Source organism: Hydra vulgaris, chromosome 06 (genome assembly GCF_038396675.1).
Source record: "Hydra vulgaris chromosome 06, alternate assembly HydraT2T_AEP".
NCBI lineage: Eukaryota > Metazoa > Cnidaria > Hydrozoa > Anthoathecata > Hydridae > Hydra > Hydra vulgaris.
In genome coordinates, this window is record NC_088925.1 from 42,760,359 (window position 1) to 42,787,500 (window position 27,142).

Sequence of the window (27,142 nt, forward strand, 5' to 3'; positions counted from 1 at the left end):
TAATAGATGACAATGATTAAGGTATTGATGTAGTCATTGTAGTATGAGGTTGTATCCAATATGTATAATTGAATTACTAGACTTTCAGTAAATGGCATATCAAGTGTAAAGTACCCTCCTAGTGCATTAGCTGTATATAAATTACAACCTTGTAAAGAGTTTGCATAAAATGGTCCACCAAGTGGTGCAAATAATAAATCACTCGCTTCAGGAATATTATTATCTCCAACACTATCTGTAGAAAGAGAATAATCTCCTATGCAAAGTGTATGATCTGCATATATTTTAAGAAATACATTACCTGGAGCATTGGTATTAGGATCTGATCCTTGGAATGCTAACCATAGTTTTCTGAGTATACCAGGACCATAAGATTGTGTAAAAACTGTTGTTGCATCAGGACCTGCATTTGGTGGAATAGTCTTGGATTTTAATCCAAGGCACGTTAAACTTGAATTTGGTATTATTCCTAATTCATTAAAACTAAGTGATTTATTATCAACATATTTTTTTGTAGCAGCATCTTGTAAGTTAGTAGGTTCTGCTACATTTATTAATTTATTAGAATTCATATTAATATTACTAGTTGCATTATTTAGTCCATCTCTACGAATGAACAAATTATTAGCTTCAGATATTATTAAACCATCTAAATATACATCTGAAGTAGTAGTACCGAATATATCGACAGGCATTTTATTTATAAAAAAAAAAAAAATTACCATAGATTATTAATAATATTCTGAAAATCATGTCCCTCATCTAGTTTTTTCAAAACATATAAACACAAGTGTCCACAGAATGAGGTATTTCCAAATTGAACTCTTTCACTGTTATAATAAACAGGACTTTTTAAATAATTAACAATTTCAACAGGAGGTGGAAGTCCATAATAGTCAAAGCTTAGTTTTTTATCTCCGTCTTTGTACCAGCAAATCCAGTGAAATCCTTGCGTACTTGAATCTCCTGTATTTAATATTCCACATTCTTTTCTTTGTGCATTTTTTGGTAATTGATCTCTTACAAATACACCTCTAAAATGTTTTATTTTTAATACTTTTGCTGCTTTGATCAATTGAAAATTTGTTAGTGGTTCATTGGATAGAACTATTCCTTCAACATTGACAAGTTTATAAATGTTATTTTCCATTTTTATTTATAAATTATTTTTTTCTCAATAAAATAATTTTTGGGCTCCCCTATCCCCTACCCTTTGGGCTCTTTGACCTATTTGACTTATAAATTCTTCGAATTTCTTTGGATCTGAAGGATCTATAAATTATTTTCTTTTAGTTTGTAGTGTCCATATGCTAATGTGTGTATTCCATCTTCTAAAATAACTCTTTTATTGTCTTCTGCGCTTAATGCTATTTTCTTGATCTCTTCTGTGTAAATTCATGTGAATATGATCTTATTACATTCATTTTCCTAATATGATCTTTTTTATTTAATAAACAATCTTTGTAATCTTCATGTGTTATATACTTTTTAACAACATTTTTCTTTACACCTTTCCAATTTTTGTTATCTTTTCCGTGTACTTTGTAAGAATACAACTTTGATCTGAGTCAATTTGTGCTCCTCGAGTCTCATCTTTAAACATTTCTATTACTTTCTTATTAAGACCAACTTTAAAATCAACATTATTAATTGCTGGGTGCTTTGGGTTTAACTCACTTGTATCAAATTTGCTTTCAATATCTTTAAAAATATCGGAATAAAAATCTTCTGTTTTAATTTCGTATGCTAAAGAAATTGTATCTGTGAATAATAGTTTTGATCAAACAGCATATTTTTTCTTTATGTAATCATAATGAAATTCATACATTAGAGTTTTGCTCAAATCAAGTCATTTGCATAATTAAGCAATCCTAACATTGTAGTTGCTTGACCTGGATAATAAACAGCTTCTATCTCTTGGTTTGATAATTGGTATGTTATTTGATTAAATAAATGCATAAGACCATTATTTGTAAGCGCCACTGCATCTGCATTAGCATAAGCTGTTCCATCAGCTTTAACAAGTTGCCCTTCAAATAAGAGTTACGCTTTAGATGGAAGTGTTAACAAATCTTGTTCATTAATGTTAATTCTTATTTCTCCAGGACTATTTAGATTTGTTCCATTAATAGGTTCATATATATGTTCTTCATATCTTTCAATTCCATTATCTATCTCTATCGGTTCTGTAAAATTAAATACTTCAGAAGTCATCATTTTATTTTTTTATATACAATATAAAATTTTTTTTTTTTGATTGACGATTCTTAAAAACAATATAAAAAAATTTACGAAAGCTAAATTTGCGAATGCTAAATTTACCAATGCTAAAGTCGAAGGCCGCGTCCTATTTTAACAAGATCTTCTATTCTTACAGCATTTTTATTTGATACTTTGCATGGGCAACCTTTGCATGGAGCTTTTTTTACTGATCTTATTGCAGACCCCATCATCAATTTATTTATATTTGTTATTACCTCTTCTGCATTATTTTTTCCATAAGAAGTAGGTCTTTCAGATTCTCCAAAACTTGAAATTAATTCATCAATTCTACTATAAACAGGTTGTGAAGCTATTTTTAAAGACGCTTTATCAATTAATTGTTTTCCTTTTTCAACTGTAGCATTTTTAGCAGCTTCTATTGCTGATTTTGAAAGTTCTTTTCCTGCTGATTTAGCAGCAGTTATTGCATTTTTTCCTAAATCAGTAGCAGCCATCTTCTTCAACATAGCTGATGACACTCTTGTTACATTTGACGCTTTTACTCTTTTAAATAAATCTCTTATGGTTTCGAATATACCACTTCCTCCAACAACATGTTTCTTTATATATCTCTTATTATTAACAATTAGCATTTTTTTATGTACTATATATTTTTTTTATATAGTGAGATAAATTATAAAAGATTTTGTATTACTTTATACTGTGAACTATCCATTTCACCTCGCCGTAATAATTCATCACAAACTGTAGCACCTTCATTTCTTGCTCCAGTGTTACCTGCTTTCCATGCAGCTATACACAAATAAAGCTGATCAACTAATGCATCATAGTCGCTAGGAAGAATTATAGTTTGTACTCTACCTCCAATTCCTTTTCCTCTTGATTCACGCTTCCTATTTTCTTTATGTCCTTCCAAATAGGTGCTATTATTTCTCTGTATTTTCCACTACAAGAAGACTTTGGTTTGTATGGGTTTTCAGAAGTAATTGCATCTGTTTGTATTAATATATCTTGATATTTTTTAAGATCATCTTCATTATATACTCCTTTATTAGGATTAAACTTTACTATCAATTCCCAAAGACCAGGAGTACCATAATATTTTTCATCATCAATAATTATATCATTATCATTAATATGTATTGGTTTTTTTCCAATATAAAATATACCATCTTCATCACGTATCGCAAATGTAGTATCTGTAGATTTTTTACTATTAGCATACATTTTTAGATAATCTGTTGCAATTTTTCCTAGACTCGTACCTTTTTATATGTTTTCTTTTATACCATCTTGACTATCAATTAATGGATTGTAGTCAAGATGGTATAAAAGAAAACATATATAAAGTATATGTATTCTTTCCCATACTTTCATTTGATATGAAATAATCTAAATTTTCATGAATAATCTAAAAAAAAAAAAAAAAATTTTAAATCATTCTGCTTTACTCTTTTTTTAGTATCTAAGTAATCTTTAACAATTTTATCCCTTATTTCAGGATCTTCAATTGTTAGCAATGACATTTTGCTTTTTTTTATGAATAAATATAAAAAAACACAACATAAAAATGATATGTTTTGACGTTTAAATTTTACATTTTGACGTTTACATTTTTACTAAATCTGCTTTGGAGTATATTAATTGCTTCATCTCTTCTTTGTTTAATTAATGATTCTTTAGTTTGTTCATTCATTAATTCTTTTGAATTTGTTCTAATTTGGTCAAGCATGGCTTTGAATTTTTCAAGTTCACAAAGTATTAGTTTAAATTCATTGTCATCTATGTTTCCATCTACTAATGCTTTAGAAATATAGTCACTTATTGTATTTAGTTTTGGGTTGGCAATTACTTTAATCTTTTCATGCTTTTCTGCTTTTAAATTTAATTTTTTATTAACTTGTCCTCCTATTAATGATAAAACACCTGCTCCTAATGCTGCACCTTCACATGCGATAGCTACTGGTGCTGCAACTATTGTTGCTAAAAAGCCAATTCTAATAGTTCCAAGTGCCATAGTGCTTGCTAGTAATGAATTATCAGTAGCTGAAATTATTTTTACAGCTCTATGATACTTTTTACTTAACATATTTCTCTTTTCTCTCTCACTCTCTATTTCCTTTTTGAATCTCACTAATTGTATTTAGACGATATAGATGTGCACTAATAATCTTATTTTTTTCATCAGGTGCACTTGGAAGATTTGGATATAATTGATTAATATTTTTATCATCTTGTATATCTGAATAAATATTATTACATAGCTTTTTGCAGTTAAACTCCATTTTAATAACTAAAAATAATTAAAAAAAAAAAAAATTATTTTTAAATATATTTTCAATAAATTCACAAAACATAAACTTTCCTTTTTGTAATCAATATATCAGAATCAGAATTATTAACAACATTTATCATAATATCATCAACAGTCTCTGATATTGCAGAGTTTTGTAAGATTAACATTTTTAATTTAAGTTCTTCTTTTAATGAAACTAACACAACACCTTCATTAACTACTACACCAAACTTTAAAAGAATATATTGATGTGATAGAGATTTTATTGTAATGTCGTGTTGTGCAAATATTTCATATTTATTATCTATTAATACTGAAGGGTGCTCCAAATCTTTGAATATCTTTGAGTGTACTTTAGAATAAATAAGTTGTTTCGGAAATTCACGTGGTATATTTCCTAAAATATGTAATGGCATTTCTTTTTATTATAATAAAAAAATAGTTTTTATAAATCATAAAAGTATATTCAAAAATGGAATATTAGCAAATGGTGAATTTGGTTCTAATAATAAACCTGATCCTGTTGATGTGTATTCATTTCCACTACGTAAGTACAATCCATCACCTATAGAACCACCTTTACTCCATGGTCTCAAATATAAGCCATTTCCTGCAGCAGTCATTTTAATTCCTTTTCCATTCTTTTTCATGTACACAACACCCCTTCCAGCAATTTTATCAACCATAGCTGATCCAGCTGCTGAACCTACTCCTGCTAATAAACCTGTTGTAAGAGCTGGAGCAACACTTGATAATAAAAATCTTGCAGCTGTACCAAGAAAAGGTAATAGTGCTCCTAGAAATCCACCCTCTATTTTAGAATTGTGAGTGAGTTGCGCTTTACTTAAATTAATTATCACACCAGTACCTTTCTCATATGCTTTTGTAATTTTATTCAATTGCCTTTTTGTTACAGCTAATACATGATCGCCATTAAGATCTAAATGAGCTAATTTAATACTAGCTCCATAACCACCTTCATCAAATACTTTTTTAATTTTTTTTAATTGTCCCTCTGAAATATTTACTTTGATATTAGTATATTTACTCATTTTTATATGTAAGTAAAATAATTTAAAAAAAAAATATTTTACGACTTATCTACTTCTCTTATATGAAATCTAATAGTTACTTGTTCTCCTCGTAAATCTAAAAAATTTCCATCTTGATCAACCAATATATTTTCCATTTTTGATATTTTTTTTAGTATTAGTGGTGAATAAGTTATGTAATTCGGCTTTTCAATAATTTTATATCCAGGACCTACATTTGGGAAAAATGAATATATAACGTTACTAGTTGTTCCATTTACATACGATGATTCTATTATATCGCTTGTTACTAGTTTACTATTAACACTTAATATGTTTACTATATTAGTTGATATATAGTATCCTGCTGAATATATTCCACTGTCAAAACCAAAAACAGTTCTAATTGAATTTGAAGTTGTAAAATCAACTTTATAACCAGTTGCAATAGTTAAAGATGCTTTTAATGTATTCCTATTTGCTACAATTTTAAAATTTGCAACTGCTGAAGTTGAATCACGGTTTGCTATCATAATTGATTGGATATATTTATTTATATCATCAATTTCATAACATCCATCTGGAATGTTTATATCCTTCCAAGTCGATCCATTAATTGCGCTATATCTAAAATTATTGTTTGAAGAATTAATATTAGGAAAACTGTAAGATGTATCTAAACGAACTAGAGCCATTTCATATTCTCTGTCTTCTCTAAATTGAATAACAGGGTTATAAATAGTTCTTAATATACTGCTATTTCCGCTCACTAATAAAAATATCATTTTTTTATATAAGAATATATTTTTTCATCAATTTGGTATATAAAAACAATTTAATCCACTTCTATATTTTCCATAATCTCTTTTAGAAGTTAGATCTATAATAACAAATCCATGAGGCTCTGACCATGCTTTTTTACAAAAAATTTTAATCTCATCTTTTCCCATATCACTTGAAACATGATCATTATATATGTGATTTAAATTCTTTGAATCTTGAGGAAATAAGTAAATAAAATTTGTATTTTCTTGTATAGTTTGCCTAGGTAACATAAAATAATTTTGTGCAAGATAGAAACAATCTACATTACTATGTCTTCCTCTTATATAATATTTTTCACACTTATTTTGCTTTGTTAATTGTAAATCATCAAATATCATCAAATTATTCTTATGATTATCAAGATCTTGAGGATCTGGCCATCTTCTTCCGTTTCAAAAAACTTACACTCCATATCTGTTTTCTCATTTAATTTTTATGAAACTTCTTCAATTACAAAATCTGGATTTTCATTTGATTTTTTTATTTCGTCTTTAAACCTAAATAGATTAAGAATAACTTCTTTTTGGTAATTTTTGTTCAAAAGGTTGCTTTAATATTTTGAATTCTGGTTGAAAAAGAGATTTTCCAAAAACTTGTAAATTATTATAGTCTAACCAACCAGGTCTCAAAAGTAAATTCAATAATAAAGTAGTTTTTCCACAACCCGACTTTCCAACAATAATTCCTCTTATACTCTTTGGAAACAACTTATTATTATTTCTCTTATTGCTATTTACATTCCATGACAAATCTATAATATCCATTTTTTATATCAAGATTTTTTATATAAAATTTTTTTTATATATATATAAAATGTACTGCGTTAAATGTAGAAAAAAAAAAAAAACACTAAACTTGCAAAATGTTGTGAGTAAAAACAATAGAAATATGCAACGTGGAAATTGCGCTATTTGTGGAAAATTAAAAACTCAATTTGTATCCTCAAAAACAGGAGGAGATTTAGTGAGTTCGATTAATTCAGCAACACGTAAAATAAAACTACCATGGTCGAAGTTTCCAGGTGAAATGCATTTACCTGGAATGAACTTTGCAGGTCCTGGTACTAATTTAGAAAAACGATTAACTTCTACTGACGCATATAAAGAATGGAGTAAACCTATAGATAGAGTTGATAATGCAGCTTACTATCATGATCTTGCTTATAAATACTTCAATGACACAGCAAAAAGAAATTTAGCTGATAAAATTATGATCGAAGAAATGGATTCTATAAAAAATCCAACAATACATGAAAGAATTGAATGAGGTATTATAAAACCTATTATAGCATCTAAAGCAAAATTTGGATTAGGTTCTTTGAACCCATATGAAATGGGTGTTGAAACTAATTAAAAAAAACTACAAACGATCAAAGAAAAAGAAGATGATAAAGAATTGAAATGGACTGACGAACTTGCAAACGAACTTCATAAACCAGTTGTAAAACATTTCAGAAAAAGAAAAAAGATTCTAAATGGAATTGATGAAATATGGGCTGCTGATTTAGTTGACATGAAATCTTTTTCCAAATTCAATGACGGTATAAAATACTTATTAATGGCGATAGATGTTTTTTCTAAGTATGGATGGATTGTTCCACTGAAGAGTAAAACTGGAGTTGATGTTGCTAATGCTTTATATAAAATCTTCCACAAAAGAAAGTGTCAAAAAATATGGGTAGATAAAGGCTTAAAATTTTATAATAAGCATGTTAAAGCGCTAGGTGTTGAGTTATAATCAACTGAAAATGAAGAAAAAAGTTGTGTAGTTGAACGTTGGAATAGAACAATGAAAGATAAAATGTTTAAGTACTTTTCAGCTAATTCTACTAGAAAATATATTGACTTCTAAGATGAAATGATAAATAATTACAACAACACAAAGCATTCTTCAATTAAAATGACACCAGTTGAATCTAGCAATAAAAAGAATGAAAATATTGTTTGGTTCAATCTAAATAGAAATGTACGATCAAAGTCTGTAAAACCAAGGTTTTCAATTGGTGATAGAGTTAGGATAACTAAAAAGAAAGGAACGTTTGAAAAAGGAAACACACCGAGATGGACTAAAGAAGTTTTTACAGTGTCACAAGTTCAGTTCACAGATCCACCAACGTATAAAATAACTGACGATAATGGTGAAGAAATACAAGGTACTTTTTATAAACAAAAAATGCAAAAAACGGATCAAAATATATTTAGGATTGAAAAAGTTATTCGCAAACTTAAAAACAAATCATTAGTAAAGTGGTATGGTTATCCTGATTCATTCAACTCATGGGTTGATAATAAAGAATTGATAAGTCTGATGTAATAAGAAATGTTTTCTTTTACGCTTAAGCTAGATTTGATTTACGCGTAGATTTCACTTGTAAAATTGATGTAACCATAATATATTAATATATTATGGTTGATATAGTTGAAATATGATATGAGAATATGGATAGGGATATGGTTGAAAAAAAATGTGCCAGAACCCGTATTTTATACTACTAATATTAGAAAATATCAGTTTCAAAGTTTTAAATAATTAAGTTTGGAAGTAATTAAGCTTGGATTGAATAACTTTGAAACCTCAGTCTTTTCTGAATTAAATTAAAAGTAAATTAAATTAAAGACATTTTAATTTTATGCTTTCATTTTATCTGGTTTACTTTTCATTTATTTTATCACTTGTTAAGATTTTTAGTTTTGTATTTTTTGTTATTTTAGTTAATGGTTCATTTATTTTAATTTTAGTTAAATTTTACATTTGTTTGTTTAGTGCATTTTTTAAATGCTCTAATTTTCAATACATTACCAGCAAAATATTATAGACGTGTTCATATAAGGCATACAAGCGCATGTCTTTCCTGAGAATGCTTGTATATATCGTTAAAGAGTAAATATATTTTTCAGGGAGAAAGTGAACATGAATATATCGCAACACAAGGTTGTCTTGAAGAAACTATTTATGATTTTTGGAGAATGGTTTATCAGGAAAATAGCAGAGTAATACTTATGGTCACCAGAGAAATTGAAAAAGGCAAGGTAATTATTTACATAAACTTATATACATACGCTTTTAACTCCTTTTGATGAAGCTTTTTTTTTGCATATATAAAAAGTTTAATACATTTAAATTTTTAGAGTCGGTGCGCAAAGTACTGGCCAGATATTAATTGCACAATCCAGTTTAACAATTTTCATATCAGTAATATTGAAGAGTTAGAGACCCCACATTTCATATACAGAGAATTAAAGTTAATAAACGAAGAGGAGGTTATATATTTTTAATGTCTTTTAAACATAATTATTCTTTTAATTTTACACTTTAACATTTGCAAAAATATATTGTTTAGTATTTTTTTACAACATTAATATATTTTTTTCTAATATTATTTAAATAAAGTCTCCATTTCACTTAAAGGATGAAGAAGAAGCAAACTCAATATATCATTATCAATATATTGGCTGGCCTGAGCATGGAATTCCGTCAAATGTTGGCTCAGTTATAGGAATATTACATGACATAAACTTAAAACAGAAATACAGTAATTATCCAGGTCCTATAATTATTCATTGCAGGCAAGTGATATTGAAATTGATGTTGAATTGATTGTTGATAAATTTTTCATTAAGTTTTATATCAATAAAATTCAGAATAGTAAGGGGGGAGGGGAATATATCCATAGAAAGTATTTCTACTAAAACTTAATATTGTTTCATAGAGAGTTAAAAGATTTTTGAGTTTGATTTAGAACAACGATAAAAAATTTTATTATAGAAATTTGTTCTTTTCGATATCTTTTCTAAAAATAAAACTTTTTGCATTTAAAATAGTAGCTTAAATTTTTTGAGTTGAATTAAAAACTATGCAAAATCAGGAAAAGGTTGAAGAAAAAGATAATGAAAAGCACAAAAATTGAAAAACAAAAAAGTATTAAAATAAAAAAAAGATGTTACCAAAAATGTTTTCTTGCATATTTTTTTGGTAAGCATATTTGAATCTTGATACTAAATATTTAATAAATAGTAAACAAATTATGTTGCATATTAAAACAACATTGACTTTAATTTTTTTTAAATTTCTAAATAAAATTCATTATGTTGTTGCGGAGTATTGAGTAAAATTTATCAGTTTACTTTTACACATTCAATACAAAGTTTAAAATATTGAGAAGGTGACCACTGCTATGTAAAATATTTAGAAGGTGACCACTGCTATGTAAACAGTATATGTTTCCTTTCTTCTTGTCTTTTCTTATTGTTAATTAAGGTTTGTACATATACAATATTAGGATAGTGATGCAAGGGTGACATTAATTTTGGTGCATCTTTTTCTTTGAATACATTTTGCACCAAATAGTTTTTCACAGCTTTTTATTGATGATAAAGTAAATTAGATAATTAGGTTATAGGATATCAAAGGTATTGTTTTACAGCAATAATATATACTAGCAGAAAGCAACCCATAATACGGGTTATCGGGCTAACTGTAGCAATAATATATACTGAAATGGTTATTTTACAACATGCACATACTTATTATTTATTGACTGAAATGGTTATAAAAAAAGAGAAGTAAAGTATTTAGTGAAATTAGTGGATTAGAATATTATTCGTGAAAACTTTGTTTTAAAAAATCAAGTTTACTGGGTAAGAGTATACAATTTTTTAAATTTAAATTTATTTTTAGTTTATAATTATATAATAGCTTTTTTAATTTAGAAATTTTGTATAAATCTATTTTCATTTCTACTTTCTAACTTCTGTAACCAATTTGCTATTCCCCATTTTTATTCATTACAAAGTAACAAAGGTTTTTTACCGTATTTTCATTTTTGTTATCTTTTTAAAATTTATTTTATTAGTTCTGGAGTTGGGCGAACGGGTGCATTTATAGTAATTGATATCTTGGTTAAAATTCTTCAGAAACAAGGTAAGTATACTTATTTAATACATTAACACACAGTAAATATACATGTAAATATACACAAAAATACAAACGCACAGTAAATATGTGTTTAATAGAATATAAATACATTCTAAATATATATTATATATGTGTATTTTTATAAATACCATTATAAGAATATTACAAGTTTAGAGGTGTACACTGGATTTATTAAAGTTTTTGAGTTTTGACACTTACAGGGGTTGTGCAAACTCCAAACTTTTGTATGTTGATGCGTATGTCAAATGAGAATGTTTTGCAAAGAATTGTGGTGATTTCAGCTTGGGAATAAAAAAACCCTAATTTTTAGGCCTACCCAGCCTTTAATGTGGGAGCAACATGTTTATAAAACATTTTCTTTACTAGTGATGTGCTGGGTACCCGGTTCAGACCCGGTAATTCGGCTGTTTTCCCGTGTACCAAGAATCTGCCATTTTTTTGCACCGGGTATCTTAAAGGAAATGTTTATAAACATTTATCTTAAATGCTGTAACTATATGTTTAAGTGGTACTTTGAATTGTGTCAAAATATTATTAACAGGATTGCTTTTAGTTTTAACTCCGACCAAACTTCTTGATATAAGTCTAAGAGTGTTATGGAGTTAATAACCACAAAGCCCTATATACTCAATATAGATTTGTCTCACTTAAAATTTTTTTTTTAATTTTATTCACATTACAGTCAAGAAGGTCTACTTTTTTTTTTTTTGCAATTCTGTTTCTCTTAATCTTTTATTTTCCATAACATAACGTTTGATTGATTAGCGCATATAAGTGATTATTTAGCAATAAATTACAAAAAAATATAAATTATATATAATATCGCAATTATAAAACGAAAATTAGTTAGCCGGAACAGTATTTTGATAGAGTTAATTTTAACTTTAAAGTTCTTGATAATTTTGGCATTAACGACGTAAGTTGGAAAGTTAGGGATCGTCCATAAAGTACATACACTCAGATGCAGGAGAGGGGGTCTGCAAATGGCGTATATGAAATGGGGGGCGGGGGTCAATTGTAAAAGTGATGAGACACTAAATTAAAAAAAATCTTAAAATGTTGGGTAGGTAGGTTAAAAGTGTAGGTACTTTTAGGGAGGTGGAGGGTACTCGAAAAAGCGTATATCAAAATTAAGGGGAGGGGGAGTTCAAAATAAAAGTGAACTTACCTTATGGATGACCTTTTATTCCAAATATTAACAACCTATTAATTATTATTTGATATTAAGAAACTTTACATATTTAGGCAAACTTAATTAGCGCAAATTAATCAATATTATTTTGTAAAAAGAGATTTCTCAAGCTTTTATTCCGCCTTTTTAATATGGACTCGGTGTTGGAACCAGGATTCGGACCCGGTTTTTTCTTCCCAGTACCCAGAATCAAGGGCTCGGCATAAACTGGTTCCGGCACATCTCTATTCTTTACTATTTTTATCTAAATTTATATTCATCAACTAATTTCAAATTTTATGCAATAGAATCTTATTTTTCGAAAATTATGACCATATAAAATTTTAACCCCACTCATTTTGAAGGGCCTGTATACTTTGCAAGGTCATAAAAACTGAATACTAAGAGATTATTGCATATAATTTGAAATTTGTTGATGAATGTAAATTTAGATAAAAATAGTAAAGAAAATATTTTATAAACTGGTTGCTCTCACATTAAGGGCTGGATAGGCCCAGATAAGGATTTTTTTTGATCTAATTTCTAAAATCAACTCTAATTTTTCCATCATGTGCTCTAATTTTTCATGCAACTCTAATTTTTCCATCATGTGCTTATAGGAGACCAATTTTTATTTTACTTAAAAAATAATTTTAAAATCAGAATCTTGAATAAGCCATTAAGTTTTAAAATTCAAATAAGGCAAGAGTTATTTTTTTTTACTCTGCAATGCTTTCGAAATGTTCTATTATTACTATTACTGTATAGTTTTTAAATTTATTTTTTGTTGAAATATTTCGCAGATTAGCAGCAAATTTAGTGTTATTGTATATATACATTTTTTCAAAAGTTTTTCAATGTTCATGGAATTTCAAAAAACTAAGTAGTTACCAAACCGTTTTGTTCCCTGGAATTTTTTCAACAAATTTCAGGTTTGGTTTAAAAATTTGTTTGTCATAATGAAAATGGTGTTGGACAAATTCCATTAAAAATGGTTATTTTTAATGGAATTTGAACAAGAGGTATTTTTTGTCCTTTGGCTAAAGCAAAATTCTCATAACCTCTAACTTTTAGCAACTGTGGTAAAACATCACCTGTAATGAGATCTGTTAGTATATTGGAAATAGTATCTTTTGCTTGTACAAAATATCTGATATCTTTTTGGGATGAGCTATGAACTGTTTTTGTAGGATATAATGGCAATTCTTAATTTTATGCTTAATTTTTAGATGCTTTCGCATAAGACTTGTGTATCCTTTGATTTTTGCAATGGTGTTACAGGTTTTGCATTGAACAGTTTTTTTTCTTTTCACTTTAAGAAATGTTCCCAAATAAGAGTAGGCTATAATGGTACCCAACATCGACATTATAAAAGTAATAATGTAAAATGTAAAATATAAATGTAAAAAAACCAGGAACTGAATATCAACTGAATAAGCAAATAGATCTGGATTCGGATCTCAAAAAAATGTAATGGGTACCCGGGTATTTGGTTCAGGATCTTGGATCCGACTATGTCCTAGTTATAAGCCAGTGGTTTGTGTTTCTATAGAAACAAGAGTTCTAGTGCTACAAATCGGAATTGAAAATAAGCTACAAATGCCACAAATCGGAATTCAAAAACATGCTTGACTCGATATAATAAAATATTAAAACTATTGAAAAACACATTACATTCATATTACTTTTTATTGAATTATTGAAAAATTAAAAAACATTTAAAAAATAAATGCTTTGTAAAGGGTATTAGACTGAAATTTTATGTAATTATAGTAAATGTGTGTATATACACACATTTATGTGGGTACACACAGTAACACCTATTATATTTGGTATTAGTATTTTAATCTGTGCTAAACATGTTTTTTGTTTGACTTGTTTTTTTTTTTTACGTATTTGTACTTTATACTGTGTTTATAATTTATAAAGTTATTATAATTTCATTTACAATTTCAATTCATTTTATTTCAGCCTTAACAAAATTTAAAAAAGATTTTTTTTTTTGTTAATGATTTTTTAAATACCAAATATTTTGTTTTAAAAATTTGCTTGAATATCAATTAATTTTTATTTTGCTTAATTCTTTCAGTCTTTTTTTTTGAAATTTTAGTTTGTTCTTTCAGTCTTTAATAATTTTTGTGCCTTAATAATATTTTTTGTTTAATAAAGTCATATGGGTACTAAAAAAGGGCAGCCAAGTTTTTCAGTTATAATTACACTAAGTTTTGTCTGTATTAAAACTTTTAAAGATAGGTATTTTTGGTATATATTTAGTATATACCAAAAATATGTTTAAATAATTTTAAAGTTCCTCATAATCAAAAAGTTCCCAAAATTTAAATAGTTTGTTGCTTTTGGGAAAAAAGATTTCCTCAACAAACCAAGCAGAATTTTGGACTTCTTATCCTGTTATTCCTATTGATGAAGTTCAGCAAAACAGTAGCCCACTTAAAACCCTGAAAGAAGGAATCAAGGCTCTACTCCCTGCTCAAACAAGAAATTGACTTCAATAATCCCAAGGTTTAATCAGAAATTTGTAACTCTTGCAGAACAAGTGAACTCCTCACTCTGTACAACTTTCAAAGCATTAAGATCATAAGAAAATCTACTCACTGTTCATGCTTCATTTTTCAAGTTGGCAGGTCAAAACACAATAATGCTCCTCCTATTGCATCATGTGAACCAAGTTGCAGAACACAAAGCTTTTCCCAGGCTAGTAAAAAGCTACTCTCTTTGCCTGACAATACTCAAAAAGGGGTTTCCTCACCACTCCACAAAAGCTTCAAAATTTAAAAAAGGTCGTGCAGACTGACTCTAAAGTGGGGGAAAAACTAGCTGCATGTGTCACTGAGCAAAAAGTTGCCTCATCTAAAGGAACTAAAATACTCATCAGAGCACAGGGTTGAAGACAGATGTGTCTTACTTCTTAACCGTCTTGTTCAAACTCAGATAAGAACCCCATGCTCTCAACAATATTATCATGCTTCAAAAAAAGACAACTCCACAACTGCGTTTGCACATTGCATCAGTCTGTCTGAGTTTGTTGCCAAGGTGTCTGAAGAAAGAGGAATTTCCAAATCAAGAAGCCTCACCAAAATTGGGATTTGATGGTGGTGAAAACTACTTGAGGTTTAGCCTGAGAATCGTTTACACCAAGAGATCTTACACAAATGGCTGCATATCAAAAGACGACATTCCTTACTGGTTCCACATCTCTTTATTTTAGTATTAAGCAACAACTGGTTGAGGCTCTTCCATTTCTTGATTCTAGTATTAAGCAGCAACTGATTGAGGTACCCAAAAACCTTCTAGAAAACTACGAAAATCTTAAGTCAATCTTTGCTCTTTTGGGGATTTTCAGCACACCATTCTAGATTGCGTGTGACATGAAAGTTGCTAACATACTATGTTGAATCCAATCTCACTCCAGTTTACACTTCTGCTGCTGGTGTAACATCACCTCAGAAAATTTGAAATCAAAAGAAAAACCAAGGATAACCAAATCAATCAGAACTCTATTCCAGTTCTACAATTTAAATTCAAGATGAAAAAAATGGCAGGCAAAGAAGTACATTAATGTGATTCACGAGCTACTCATCCAAGCAGAGGATGCTTCTAAAGCTGTCTTGGAACTTACTCCTCCAATGGAACTCCACCTCTTGCTTGGGGTGGTGAATCATCTTTACAAAGTTTTTCATATAATTTGGGAAGGAGCCAGTGAGTGGCCTTCAAATTTGCATTTGAACATTTAACTCTAACACAATGGTGAGTTTGCTAAAAATGACTGCTTGTTTTCCACCACATTAAAGAGTTCATCAAAATTTAAAACACTGGACTCGGTTGTTATAGGGAGCAATCATCTAAGGCACTTCATTCAGTCTTTAACTCTCACTGGTCAAGATACAAAAGAAGTATGAATAATCTTAACTATGGAAAGCAACTTTTTAATTGCTTGCTAGACTACAACAACAAGCATCTTTAGATTAAAGGCTTGAAAAAATAAAAGATTTTTGGTTAAAATTTCTTATTTTCAAATACAGAATACTTTTTATATGAAATTTGAATTACCTTTTTTTGTAAATTGTTCTTGTACCAAATAGTTTGAAACCTGCTTTGTTTTAAGAAAATTAATCAAGGAAAATTTTTTTATGTATTTTTAAAACAGTGTATGATCGAAGGAAAAAATAAAACTTTGCATAATGCTTTAATTGTGACTCAAAATGTTATCTTTAAGCAAACCTGTTACATAAGCAAAATAATAAAGCAGTAGGCAACCCAAGTTTTCATTCCCTTATTTTTGAATTCTTATGACTTTATTAAGCAAAAAATACTATTAAAGACACTAAAATTATTTAGGACTGAAAAGTTAATTAAAATTTAGGACTGAAGGAATCAAGTAAAATCTCTTCAAGAACAGTAAAAATGGTTCCTCGACCTGCCTTACTTTAAAGTATTGTAAATTAGCCAAATAAAAAGATAATTGCTCCATTCCTTTTTCTGTTGAAATCCCTTCAAATACTCAAATGTCCTTATATTGTTTTAAAAATTGTGATGCTCTTTGTAAAATTTTGATGGAAGCTGACATTGCTAAAAATGGTGTACAAAATTTTGATTAACAGTTAGTATGTTTGAGCCTTAAATAATAACAAAACATTTTGAACGAAAACCCCCAAAATGGTGCTGTTATAACAAAAACATGTAAAATTTATGAAAAATCACATTTATATCTTTATATTAAACATAGATAGGTATTTATCAATCTTTTTAGTCAACCGATATATTTTTATGTTAAAAATGTTGCAGAAATTGTCTAACTTCAAACTCTCTCGGATTATGTAATCAGATTTTTATTTTTATTCAAAATAAACCCTGAGTGTCTCTAGTTTACTGAACATATTGTCATTTTTTTGGACCTCAATTTGAGGGTTAGGGCCAAAATTGGCAAACTGTGTAATCTAATTAAAATTGTTTATGAATTTCTTCATATTATCTAATATAATATGAAGGAGTGAATTGAAATATTTAAGCTGAGGAAATTTTTATAGTTTACATAAAATATGTTTTATTAATTTTTTTTTAAAAAATAATCATCTTCATTTCTGATGAGGCTACTAAGCAATCACTTTTAAGAAATTGTATGAATCAGGAAAGCAAGATGAAGGAACTGAACTCCAAAGAACTGATGTTCAAAGAAAAATACTAGTTGAATAAGAGTTTTCAGAGCACTTAGGAGCAGTCGCTGTAAAAAGATAAGATTTATTTAAATGACAAGTAACACGAGAATGAATTTTCACATGCTAAAAAAATAGGTCACAGTGCGGTCCCCATTTTATGTGTTTTTAGTAAACTGTAAAAAACTGGGCACATTAAATAATAAATACAAGAGTGTTTAGATATCATCTTTTATATATTGTCATTTATGAATTTTGAAAAAAGCAATTAATAAAAATAAAAAAAATAAAGAGAATACCAATGTTTCTAGTTAGTATTTATCAATTCAAAATAATTTTGTTTTCAAAATGACCACACAAAATAGTTATGTCATCGTTCATCAAAGTGACCACACAAAATAATTTTTTTTTTCTATCAAAGTGACCACAAAAACTCTTAACTGTTGCGCACGTTTTTTTTTTCCACATGTTTAGATAATGATATATTAGTTTTTGACCATGGCATGCTAATTAAAATATTTTTTAAATCATTCAAAAATACTTAGTATTTTACAGCAGAAGTTTCTATATACCATGTTTTTATTGTTTCTTAAGGTATGGACTGTGAAATTGATATTCAAAAAACAGTGCAGCTTGTTCGTTCACAAAGACCTGGAATGGTTCAGTTAGAGGTATTATCTTGGTAAAATTGTTAAAATAACTTTATAAAATGTTTTGCATGTTTTATAAATGGAACCAATAAACATCTATTGTTGCTATATAAAAACTACTATGAATGGAAGAGGTTACTCTAATGTTTTAAAAAAAAAATCTACTTGCTACTCTGCAAGTAACAAATAGTTTATCACACTATCGCCCTAATATTAAAAATAATTTAAATTTGATATTTTTAAATATTTAAATTTTTTTTTGTTAAAGAACATTTTGAAAAGGGTTCAAAAGTTCTTTTTTTATGTTGTTATGTATATTCATTTGTTTCAAAATTTGTTTCAGGCTCAGTACAAATTCATATATTTGGCCATAGCTCATTATGTTGAAATGGAGCATAAACTTAAGCAAAGAGCTACTTTACCTGTAAGATACTGTGCACTTTTTATGTCATTGATATTGTTTTTATATATTTGATATTAAATTAAAATCTGAATTGTTCTACGACACTTCCTGATGTTGAAAGAAAATCTGTTAAAACTGTTTTTGTAGTTTTTAATAAGTTAGTATTATATATTTTTATAGTTTTTTTTTTTAATATATTCAGAATGATTTAAATAAGAAATCAAGTTTGCCTAAAAGAGTAGATCCTTGTTTGGATTCATCTTCAAACTTTTATGAAAAAATTGAAAATAAATATATACATTCTCAAAGGTAAAATTTTTTTACCTAGATACTATACACACACACTCACACAGATATATATATATATATATATATATATATATATATATATATATATATATATATATATATATATATATATATATATATATATATATATATATATATATATATATATATATATACTATAGATACTATATATACTATACTATATATACTATACTATATATACTATATATTTACTATATATAATATATATACTATATACTTTACTATATACTATATATACTATACACACACACAGATATATATATATATATATATATATATATATATATATATATTTATATATATATATATATATCTATCTGTGTGTGTGTATATATATACATGCATACACACACACACACACACACACACACATATATATATATATATATATATATATATATATATATATATATATATATATATATATATATATATATATATATATATATATATATATATATATATATATATAGACACACGCGCATATATATATATATGTGCACAAACACACACACGGGCGTATATATATAAACATATACACATACATATATAATATTTTTCTCTGCTTATATACAGTTTAGCTATGTTAATAGTATGATGTAAAACAATTATTGTCCTTGGATTTAAAGTGTTATATATTTCAATTGTTTATGTCTACAGACCATTGAAAAACATTGAGTTCAAAATTTGATTTTATGACCGCAACACAAAGAAAATTTATTTTTACTGAGAGAAACAAGATTAAATATATATTTTTGTTATTGTTAATTCTATTTAGTAAGAAAAAAAAGTTGCGTATTGAATTAACAAAAGCATTAAAGAATCACTCAAAAAGTTTAAAAAATGAGTAGATTTTCTAGATTCGGGGTGAACTGTAAATCACTTATATAAAGTAGATCCTAAATCTATTCCTCAATATTTTTGTTATACTATCTTTGGTGAAAATGTTCAATGCTTAAAATGCCTTGATAAAAATGCTTACCTTGCTTTTCTGACTAAGTTCTCACGCTTTCCATAAGTTTATTGAGATAAATGTCAAAGGCATAGACTTTTTGTGACATCCTGCGTCTGATTTTGTTATTTTATTTTATTTATTTTTGTATTGTTTTTGTGATACTCCTTTTTCTCTGCAAAACTATAGTTTGTAAGTAAGTCATAAAATAACATTTTACGATTTGCTTTCAAAGAATACTTTTTTTGATCTTGTCTTTATAAATTGTCCATACATGCATCAAAATGTATCTGATAGATGCATACAACCTTAAAACGTCATTCAAATTAAATTATTGCTTCTCAAATATGGTTTGTTGTTTTTTTATTCACCAATAGCACAAAATGATATGTTGATTCCCTGTGTTTTTATACTTGTTTGACTACTTTGTTTAATATCATTCTAGAAAATTTTAAAAGTCTCTTAAAAGTTCTGGATTCATGAATTGTTTAGTAGAATTTAATATTTAATACTAATATATAACTTTTGAACTTTGAAATTACAATTAAATTTATATGCAACTTTTTCAAAATTTGAAAATATCGTTATCCTTGTTATATAAGCATGGTTTTTGTTGAACAGTAGTTATTTTCTATGTTTTCAGCAAAACAGGTTAGGAAAAAAAAATCTTCCAACCCAAGGACAAAACAAAAAATAAAAATTTGTTTCATCATATAATATTTCTCCTTAGGAAAGTTAATATGACATTACCTGCGGTGAATTCTAATACAGATATAACTCCTCCAGTTCCTGAAAGAAAACCAAAGCCTTTGGTATCGACTATATATCCTTTTAGGCAAGAAACAGTTGTTAATGAGGTAAATTAATTCATATAATCACAATAAAGAATATTTATTTTATTATCCATGTATATTTGATTATCCATTTTTATTTTCCCAACTACTGTGTCTTTAGTTTGAGAACTAAATCTTAATATGAGATAGTATATCTATCACATGTATTTGCTCTTAAAAAAATGACATTCACCATTTTCTTTCTAAATGTGGAGTTCATTATTTTAAGATTTTAAAAACTATTCTACTAGTATCGCGAGGCTTAAACTTAAAAAATAATATTGTTAAGTAATTCGAATCCAATAACGTGAGATTTAATAACCAGATGTTACCTTATTTAAAGTTTTATCACTAAAAGTTCTTTTATTGAATATATATATATATATATATATATATATATATATATATATATATATATATATATATATATATATATATATATATATTTAAATTAGGGTCTTTCAAACAAAGGTCATGTCTGAGAGAAATCAAACCCTAGCTTATCATCTGCCCAGACCATGATTTTAGTACTAAAAAAAATTTTTTTTTCAATTTTGAAAATCTCTTGGGTTCCTTCAGAGGATAAAAAAGGCAATTTTTCGCGCATTTTGTACCATTTTAAAAACAGTTTGTATAAAGTAATAAATTAAGTTTAGTTTGTATTTTTTAGTTCGTAAAAATTTATTTAACCTAAATAAAATGGGCTCTATTCTCAGAAAAAATTTCATGTTTATAAAAATTGTGTCAAAAAACCCTAAAATCCATAAATATTTAGCAAAACTCATTAAAATACAAAATATTCTCAAAATATTTTTAAAACTAATAAAAGTACATTATTGGATTAGAAGTACATTATTTTTTGTTTTATTTTTAATAAAGTTCTATATACTTTAATACAGTAATATTGATTATTCCTTCTTCTTCTTCTTGATTATTTCTTCTTCTTCTTGATTGTTGGGATTATTCTGGCAAATATATATATATATAGAGTGAAAAAAAGATATATTTTTTGTAATCAATAGTGAAAACCATACAATTTTTTCTCAAACTAAAAACGAAATAAAAATTTATTTTAACTATAAATAAATTCAAATCATTACTAAAGTTTCTTTTAAAATAGAATACAGCAGTTTGTAAATTTATGTAAATTTATGATCCTTTCTATTCTCTCTTAAAAAGTTTATATTAACAAAAAAATGTATCATAATAAACTAGACTTTATTTGTATTTGTAGCAGCTTTTTTGTAACCTATTTTTTTTCCTGCTTTATCTGTTTTTCTTATAACTATTTGTAAAGAGAAAGGTGTTTTACCTTCTTTTCTTAGAATATGCTCTTTTTATTAGGTCTTGAACTAGCTTAGCTGCCTTCTCAGAGCAGTCATTAACAACATCAATTCCCTTGTTGCTTTAAATTCTAGATAAAATCATTGAATTTCCAAAATTCTTGTGGAGTCTTCATCCATTGAGTTTCTGCCTTTTTATGCCTAAGCAGTTCAAAGACTAGCCACAACTGTTATTAATGGAGTCAAACTAGAAGGCTCGTCTTTACTGAAGTTAAGGCTATTCAGTATAGCTTATTCCATTACCTGGCGCTCCTAAGGAAAACTGTCACTTGGACGTCTTTGTAAACTATTCAGTTTTTTGACCATATCACCACATTCTCTACATTCTTTATCTGCTAAGGCAAAAACTACCAAAGCGAGATCCAGTTACAAAGTATGTCTGAGAGTTTGCAACAACTCAAGAGTCAAGCAGATTACTCAAACCTTTTAGTTTGCCAGTAAGCTCTATTACCCTGATAAATAATATTAGTTAACATTTTGAATCACTTTAATCAATAATGAGCTTTCTAACTTATTAATAAAATATCAAAAGACTGACACCTGTGTTGGTGCCAAAGAACTTAACTCTGCTTTTAGAAATCACTCTGTATAGAAAAGACAAATGAATAAAGCCATATCAGGTATTTCTTCCTTATTTTTGTCAGTCAGGTTTTGGGTATCATTTATTAAAAAATACAGTTTTAAATAGTATAAACCTTTTTGCATAAATCTTGAATAGTGAACTGGTCCCGGTAAGTAAAGTTTAAACCTATTTGATGGCAGAACCATCAAAGTTTATTCAGCTAATTCATGGTATTCTTTTCTTATATTTCTGTCCTAAAATGTTTTAGATATAATTTAAATTTGTAATAATTGTTACTTTTTAATAATTAGAAATAATAGGAATAAAATGAATCAAAATAAGAATATTACCTTTTTGAAGATTGTTTTGAACTGATTGCATTATGTCAAAACTGAACAACAGCTAATTTTTGATTATATATCGACGTTCCAGGTTGTATTATTATTTGTTTCAGTTCCCTAGTTTCAGCATCTATACTGTTCCAGTTCTGTTTTAGAACTTCAAATAGTTTGTTTTCTGGACCAGTAGTTTTGTTGTTTGGGTAAATCTTTTAGAAATGGGCTATGTGTCGCTCAATTACATGATGTCTACCTTGCTATCTTCTTGTATATGCTGAGGGTGTGTCAAAACAGAGACATTTAACCTTATCTTTTAATCCAAAAAACTCCATTAATTCCACAATAGCTTGCTTCTGATTAACCCCTGGACTAGAATCTATTAGAGGAATGCCAACTAGTTCTGCTTTCTCATCAATCCTTACCAAAACTGCAATTTTATCTTTTTTAAATTGCTTTTCCTCCATTAATTCATTGATTATTTTTCCGTCAAAATGTTATTAGTGAATCTGATGAAGTTACAGTTCTTTATCACTAACAGATATTATGTTCTTTGCAACTCAAACAAATATCTTTTTTTTCATTTTAGCAGGAATAGTTCTGTATCTTCTGTACTCCTTCAGCAATTTCTCAATTTTAATCTTGTAAAAATATTATTTAATAGTATAATTATGGATTAAACATGGATTAAAATGATTTAAAACTTATTGAAAAAATTACTTTAGCTTTTGTATTGCAAGCTAAATCCACCAAGTATCTAAGGAACTATTAGTTTGGACAGCAGCAGTCAGTCTTATTATGTATAAACGAAGTTTGTTTGGACAAACTACTAAGAACATCACATTTTCTTCACACTTTGATTTTCGTAGAAAGAGATATTTCTTTAGCAGTTGCAAATTTGTTTGCTGGAAGTTTTTTGATTAACTTTTTAACTAAAAAAATTTCATCTAATCTAATTCTTCAAACTTTTTTTTCGGTTGCATTTTATAAATTTTTCAAATATAACGGGTGGTTACTAAAAATCCGGACTTTTTTTAACTGAATTTTAAATGCCACAAACTAAATTATTTTTTTTCATGCTTATATCCATTTTAAAGCTTATTTAATTCTCTATAAGTTAATTTACTTGTTTTTAGATAATTAATAATAGTTAAGAAAATAATGATGGCCAAGCAAGAAGAGGTAAGAAAACGGATTTACGAGTTCTATTTGAAAATAAATTGCAAGGTAAAAAGTTCACAGTAGCTCACTTCAATGCTGAAAAAATTCCAAGAAGCACTATCTATGATATAATCAAACGTGTTGAGAATGATTCTGGGTACAAAAGAGTGCAAAGAAGTGGTCGTGTGGCCAAAATCATGACCCCAAAGGGTATCAAGCGCCTGAAAACCATATTTGATCACAGTGACCGAGTTTCGATGAGGCAAGCTGGTCGAAAATATAGATGCAGTCATTCACATATCATTAAAACTCTTGCCAAGTACACTGACATCAAAAGTTATAAAAAATAGGGTATACCTCATCAACTAGAGAACCAGAATGAGCGAATCAAATCCGGCATTGATCGTGTTTATCGTGATTTTAAAGGAAAATCGGTCATCCTTGACGACGAGTCTTACTTTACTCTGTCACACTCAACAATTAATGGAAACAGCACCTACTACTCTAGCAACAGAGACTTTACCAAGTGTTAAATATCGCAAAAAGCGCAAGTTCGAGCCCAAGGTGCTTGTCTGGCTGGCCGCTTCTGACAAAGGTATTTCAAAGCCATTTTTTATCCCCAGCGGCCTTGCAGTCAATAAAGCCATCTATGAAATTAATTGTATAAAGAGAAGATTAGTGCCGTTCATCAACGCTCATCATGCCGATGGTAATTATATATTTTGGCCGGACCTGGCGTCATTGCATTATGCCAAAACCGTGACCAACTGCTATGAGACTCATAACATCAATTTTATCAAAAAAGTTGACAATCCGCCTGCCGTACCGGAGTGTCGTCCAATAGAAGACTTTTGGGCTATTTTGAAAGGCAAAGTGTATGAGAGTAACTGGCAAGCAAAAGACGTAAAGCAACTACAAACCAGAATAAAGCTTTACCTGAAAAAAATTGACCTTAACCTTGTATTTTCACTTTTTGGGTATACCCTATTTTTTATAACTTTTGATGTCCGTGTACTTGGCAAGAGTTTTAATGATATGTGAATGACTGCATCCATATTTTCGACCAGCTTGCCTCATCAAAACTCGGTCACTGTGATCAAATATGGTTTTCAGGCGCTTGATACCCTTTGGGGTCATGATTTTGGCCACACGACCACTTCTTTGCACTCTTTTGTACCCAGAATCATTCTCAACACGTTTGATTATATCATAGATAGAAACAGACTGGTTGAAGACAAACTTAATTAAAATAAATAAATAACTAAAAACTCTTTTTAATGATATTTTTATTTAATCTCTACCATAAAAACTATGGGAGTAATTGCCCATGAAAATTAGTCCGGATTTTTAGTAACCACCCGTTATAATCTAAAAAAAAATTTAATATAAAATATATTTTAAGAAAACATTATTTACTGAAAAAATTTAAAACTTTATTTTAAAAAATGTACAGTTTAAAAATATTTTTATATCTGTCTTTTTAAATAGCATTGAATCAATATATCGATTTATGGTTTTTTGAAACATTTTTTATAAGTTTTTAATTTTTTTTTGAGAATAGAGAATAGAGAATATTTTATTTAGATTAAATAAGTCTTAACAAACATAATTGATAAAAAAAAAAAAATCAAAAATTTTAATGTCAAGACTTCCTAAAAACAGTTTTAAAAATTGTACAAAATACCCAAAAAATTTCCCCTTTTACCTTCTGAAGCGACCCTTACGATTTTCAAAGAAAAAACTTACATCTTTAGTACTAAATCATGGTCATGGATGATAAGTTAGAGCTCTTTTTTTTTTCAGGCATGACCATTTTTAGAATCACCTAATATTTATACATACATATATATGTATATATACATATATATATTTATATATATGAAGACCTCAGTGGAAAAACCGGCGTTGTCACATTTAAAAAGTATTGAGAAAGTATTTGTTGATCATTAATAAATGTCTTTATTTAAAGCAAAGAAAAAAAAATTTTTGTGTAAAAAATTACAAAATGTTTTGTTTTTGAATAAATTTTAAATAAAATAATTATAACATAAATTTTTTTAAATTGCTTAGTTTCATTTGCTTTAAATAAAGACTTTTATTAATGATCAATAAATACTTTCTCAATACTTTTTAAATGTGACAACGCCGGTTTTTCCACTGAGGTCTTCATATATATAGACATATATACATATACATATATATATATATATATATATATATATATATATATATATATATATATATATATATATATATATATATATATATATATATATATATATAAATGGGTAGAATTCAATAAATACGGCTGCGTATAAACTTTTTTTAAAATACATATATATATTTTTTCAATAATATATAATTATTTCGATATTTCGCTGATCTATCGTGATCAGCGTCATCAGGTATAATAATTAAAATAGTTACAAAGAAATCGTTATAGTAAAAACAAGCCGTTAAAAAGATAACACTAAAAAGCCAAAATATAATACAAAAAATTTTTCTCAAATAACTGACGTCAGCAGATTTTATTAAAAAATGGCCGCCAGGTTTTAGTTGTCACGTTATCACCGTCATCCCGATTGAGAACCACATCACCATTTCTTAACTCCTGTCGAACCCTAGCTTCGCTTATTTCGAGTGACTCTCTGATTTTCCGAGTTCGATATTCTGGGGCTACAGATAATGTTTTGGGGTGCAACCAATCAAACTTACCATGGCATGTTTTGGAATGTTCAGTTGCACCCGAACTGGACCATTTTTCTTTTAAGCTGTTTTTCTTGTGTTCAATACATCTCGATATCACCTTCTTTTTAGTTTCACCAATGTATATCGAACCGCATGAACATTTTAACTGGTATACGCCAGGGTTTGTATTTAGTTGATGTGAAAATAACCTTTATGTTTTGTTTTCAAAATTC

At 27.7% G+C, this 27,142-nt stretch overlaps 1 protein-coding gene across 2 annotated transcripts in view; it reads left to right on the forward strand.

Moving 5' to 3' along the window:
- Window positions 1–27,142, forward strand: part of LOC100211089 (tyrosine-protein phosphatase non-receptor type 11) — an 88,644-nt gene that overhangs the window by 54,793 nt on the left and 6,709 nt on the right. For both annotated transcript variants that reach the window (XM_065800193.1, XM_065800194.1), the window contains exons 10-17: window positions 9,273–9,404; window positions 9,504–9,635; window positions 9,784–9,941; window positions 11,228–11,295; window positions 18,247–18,323; window positions 18,646–18,726; window positions 18,908–19,014; window positions 20,718–20,844. In XM_065800193.1, coding sequence (XP_065656265.1) covers window positions 9,273–9,404; window positions 9,504–9,635; window positions 9,784–9,941; window positions 11,228–11,295; window positions 18,247–18,323; window positions 18,646–18,726; window positions 18,908–19,014; window positions 20,718–20,844 — 882 coding nt within the window. The remainder of the gene's footprint in view (window positions 1–9,272; window positions 9,405–9,503; window positions 9,636–9,783; window positions 9,942–11,227; window positions 11,296–18,246; window positions 18,324–18,645; window positions 18,727–18,907; window positions 19,015–20,717; window positions 20,845–27,142) is intronic.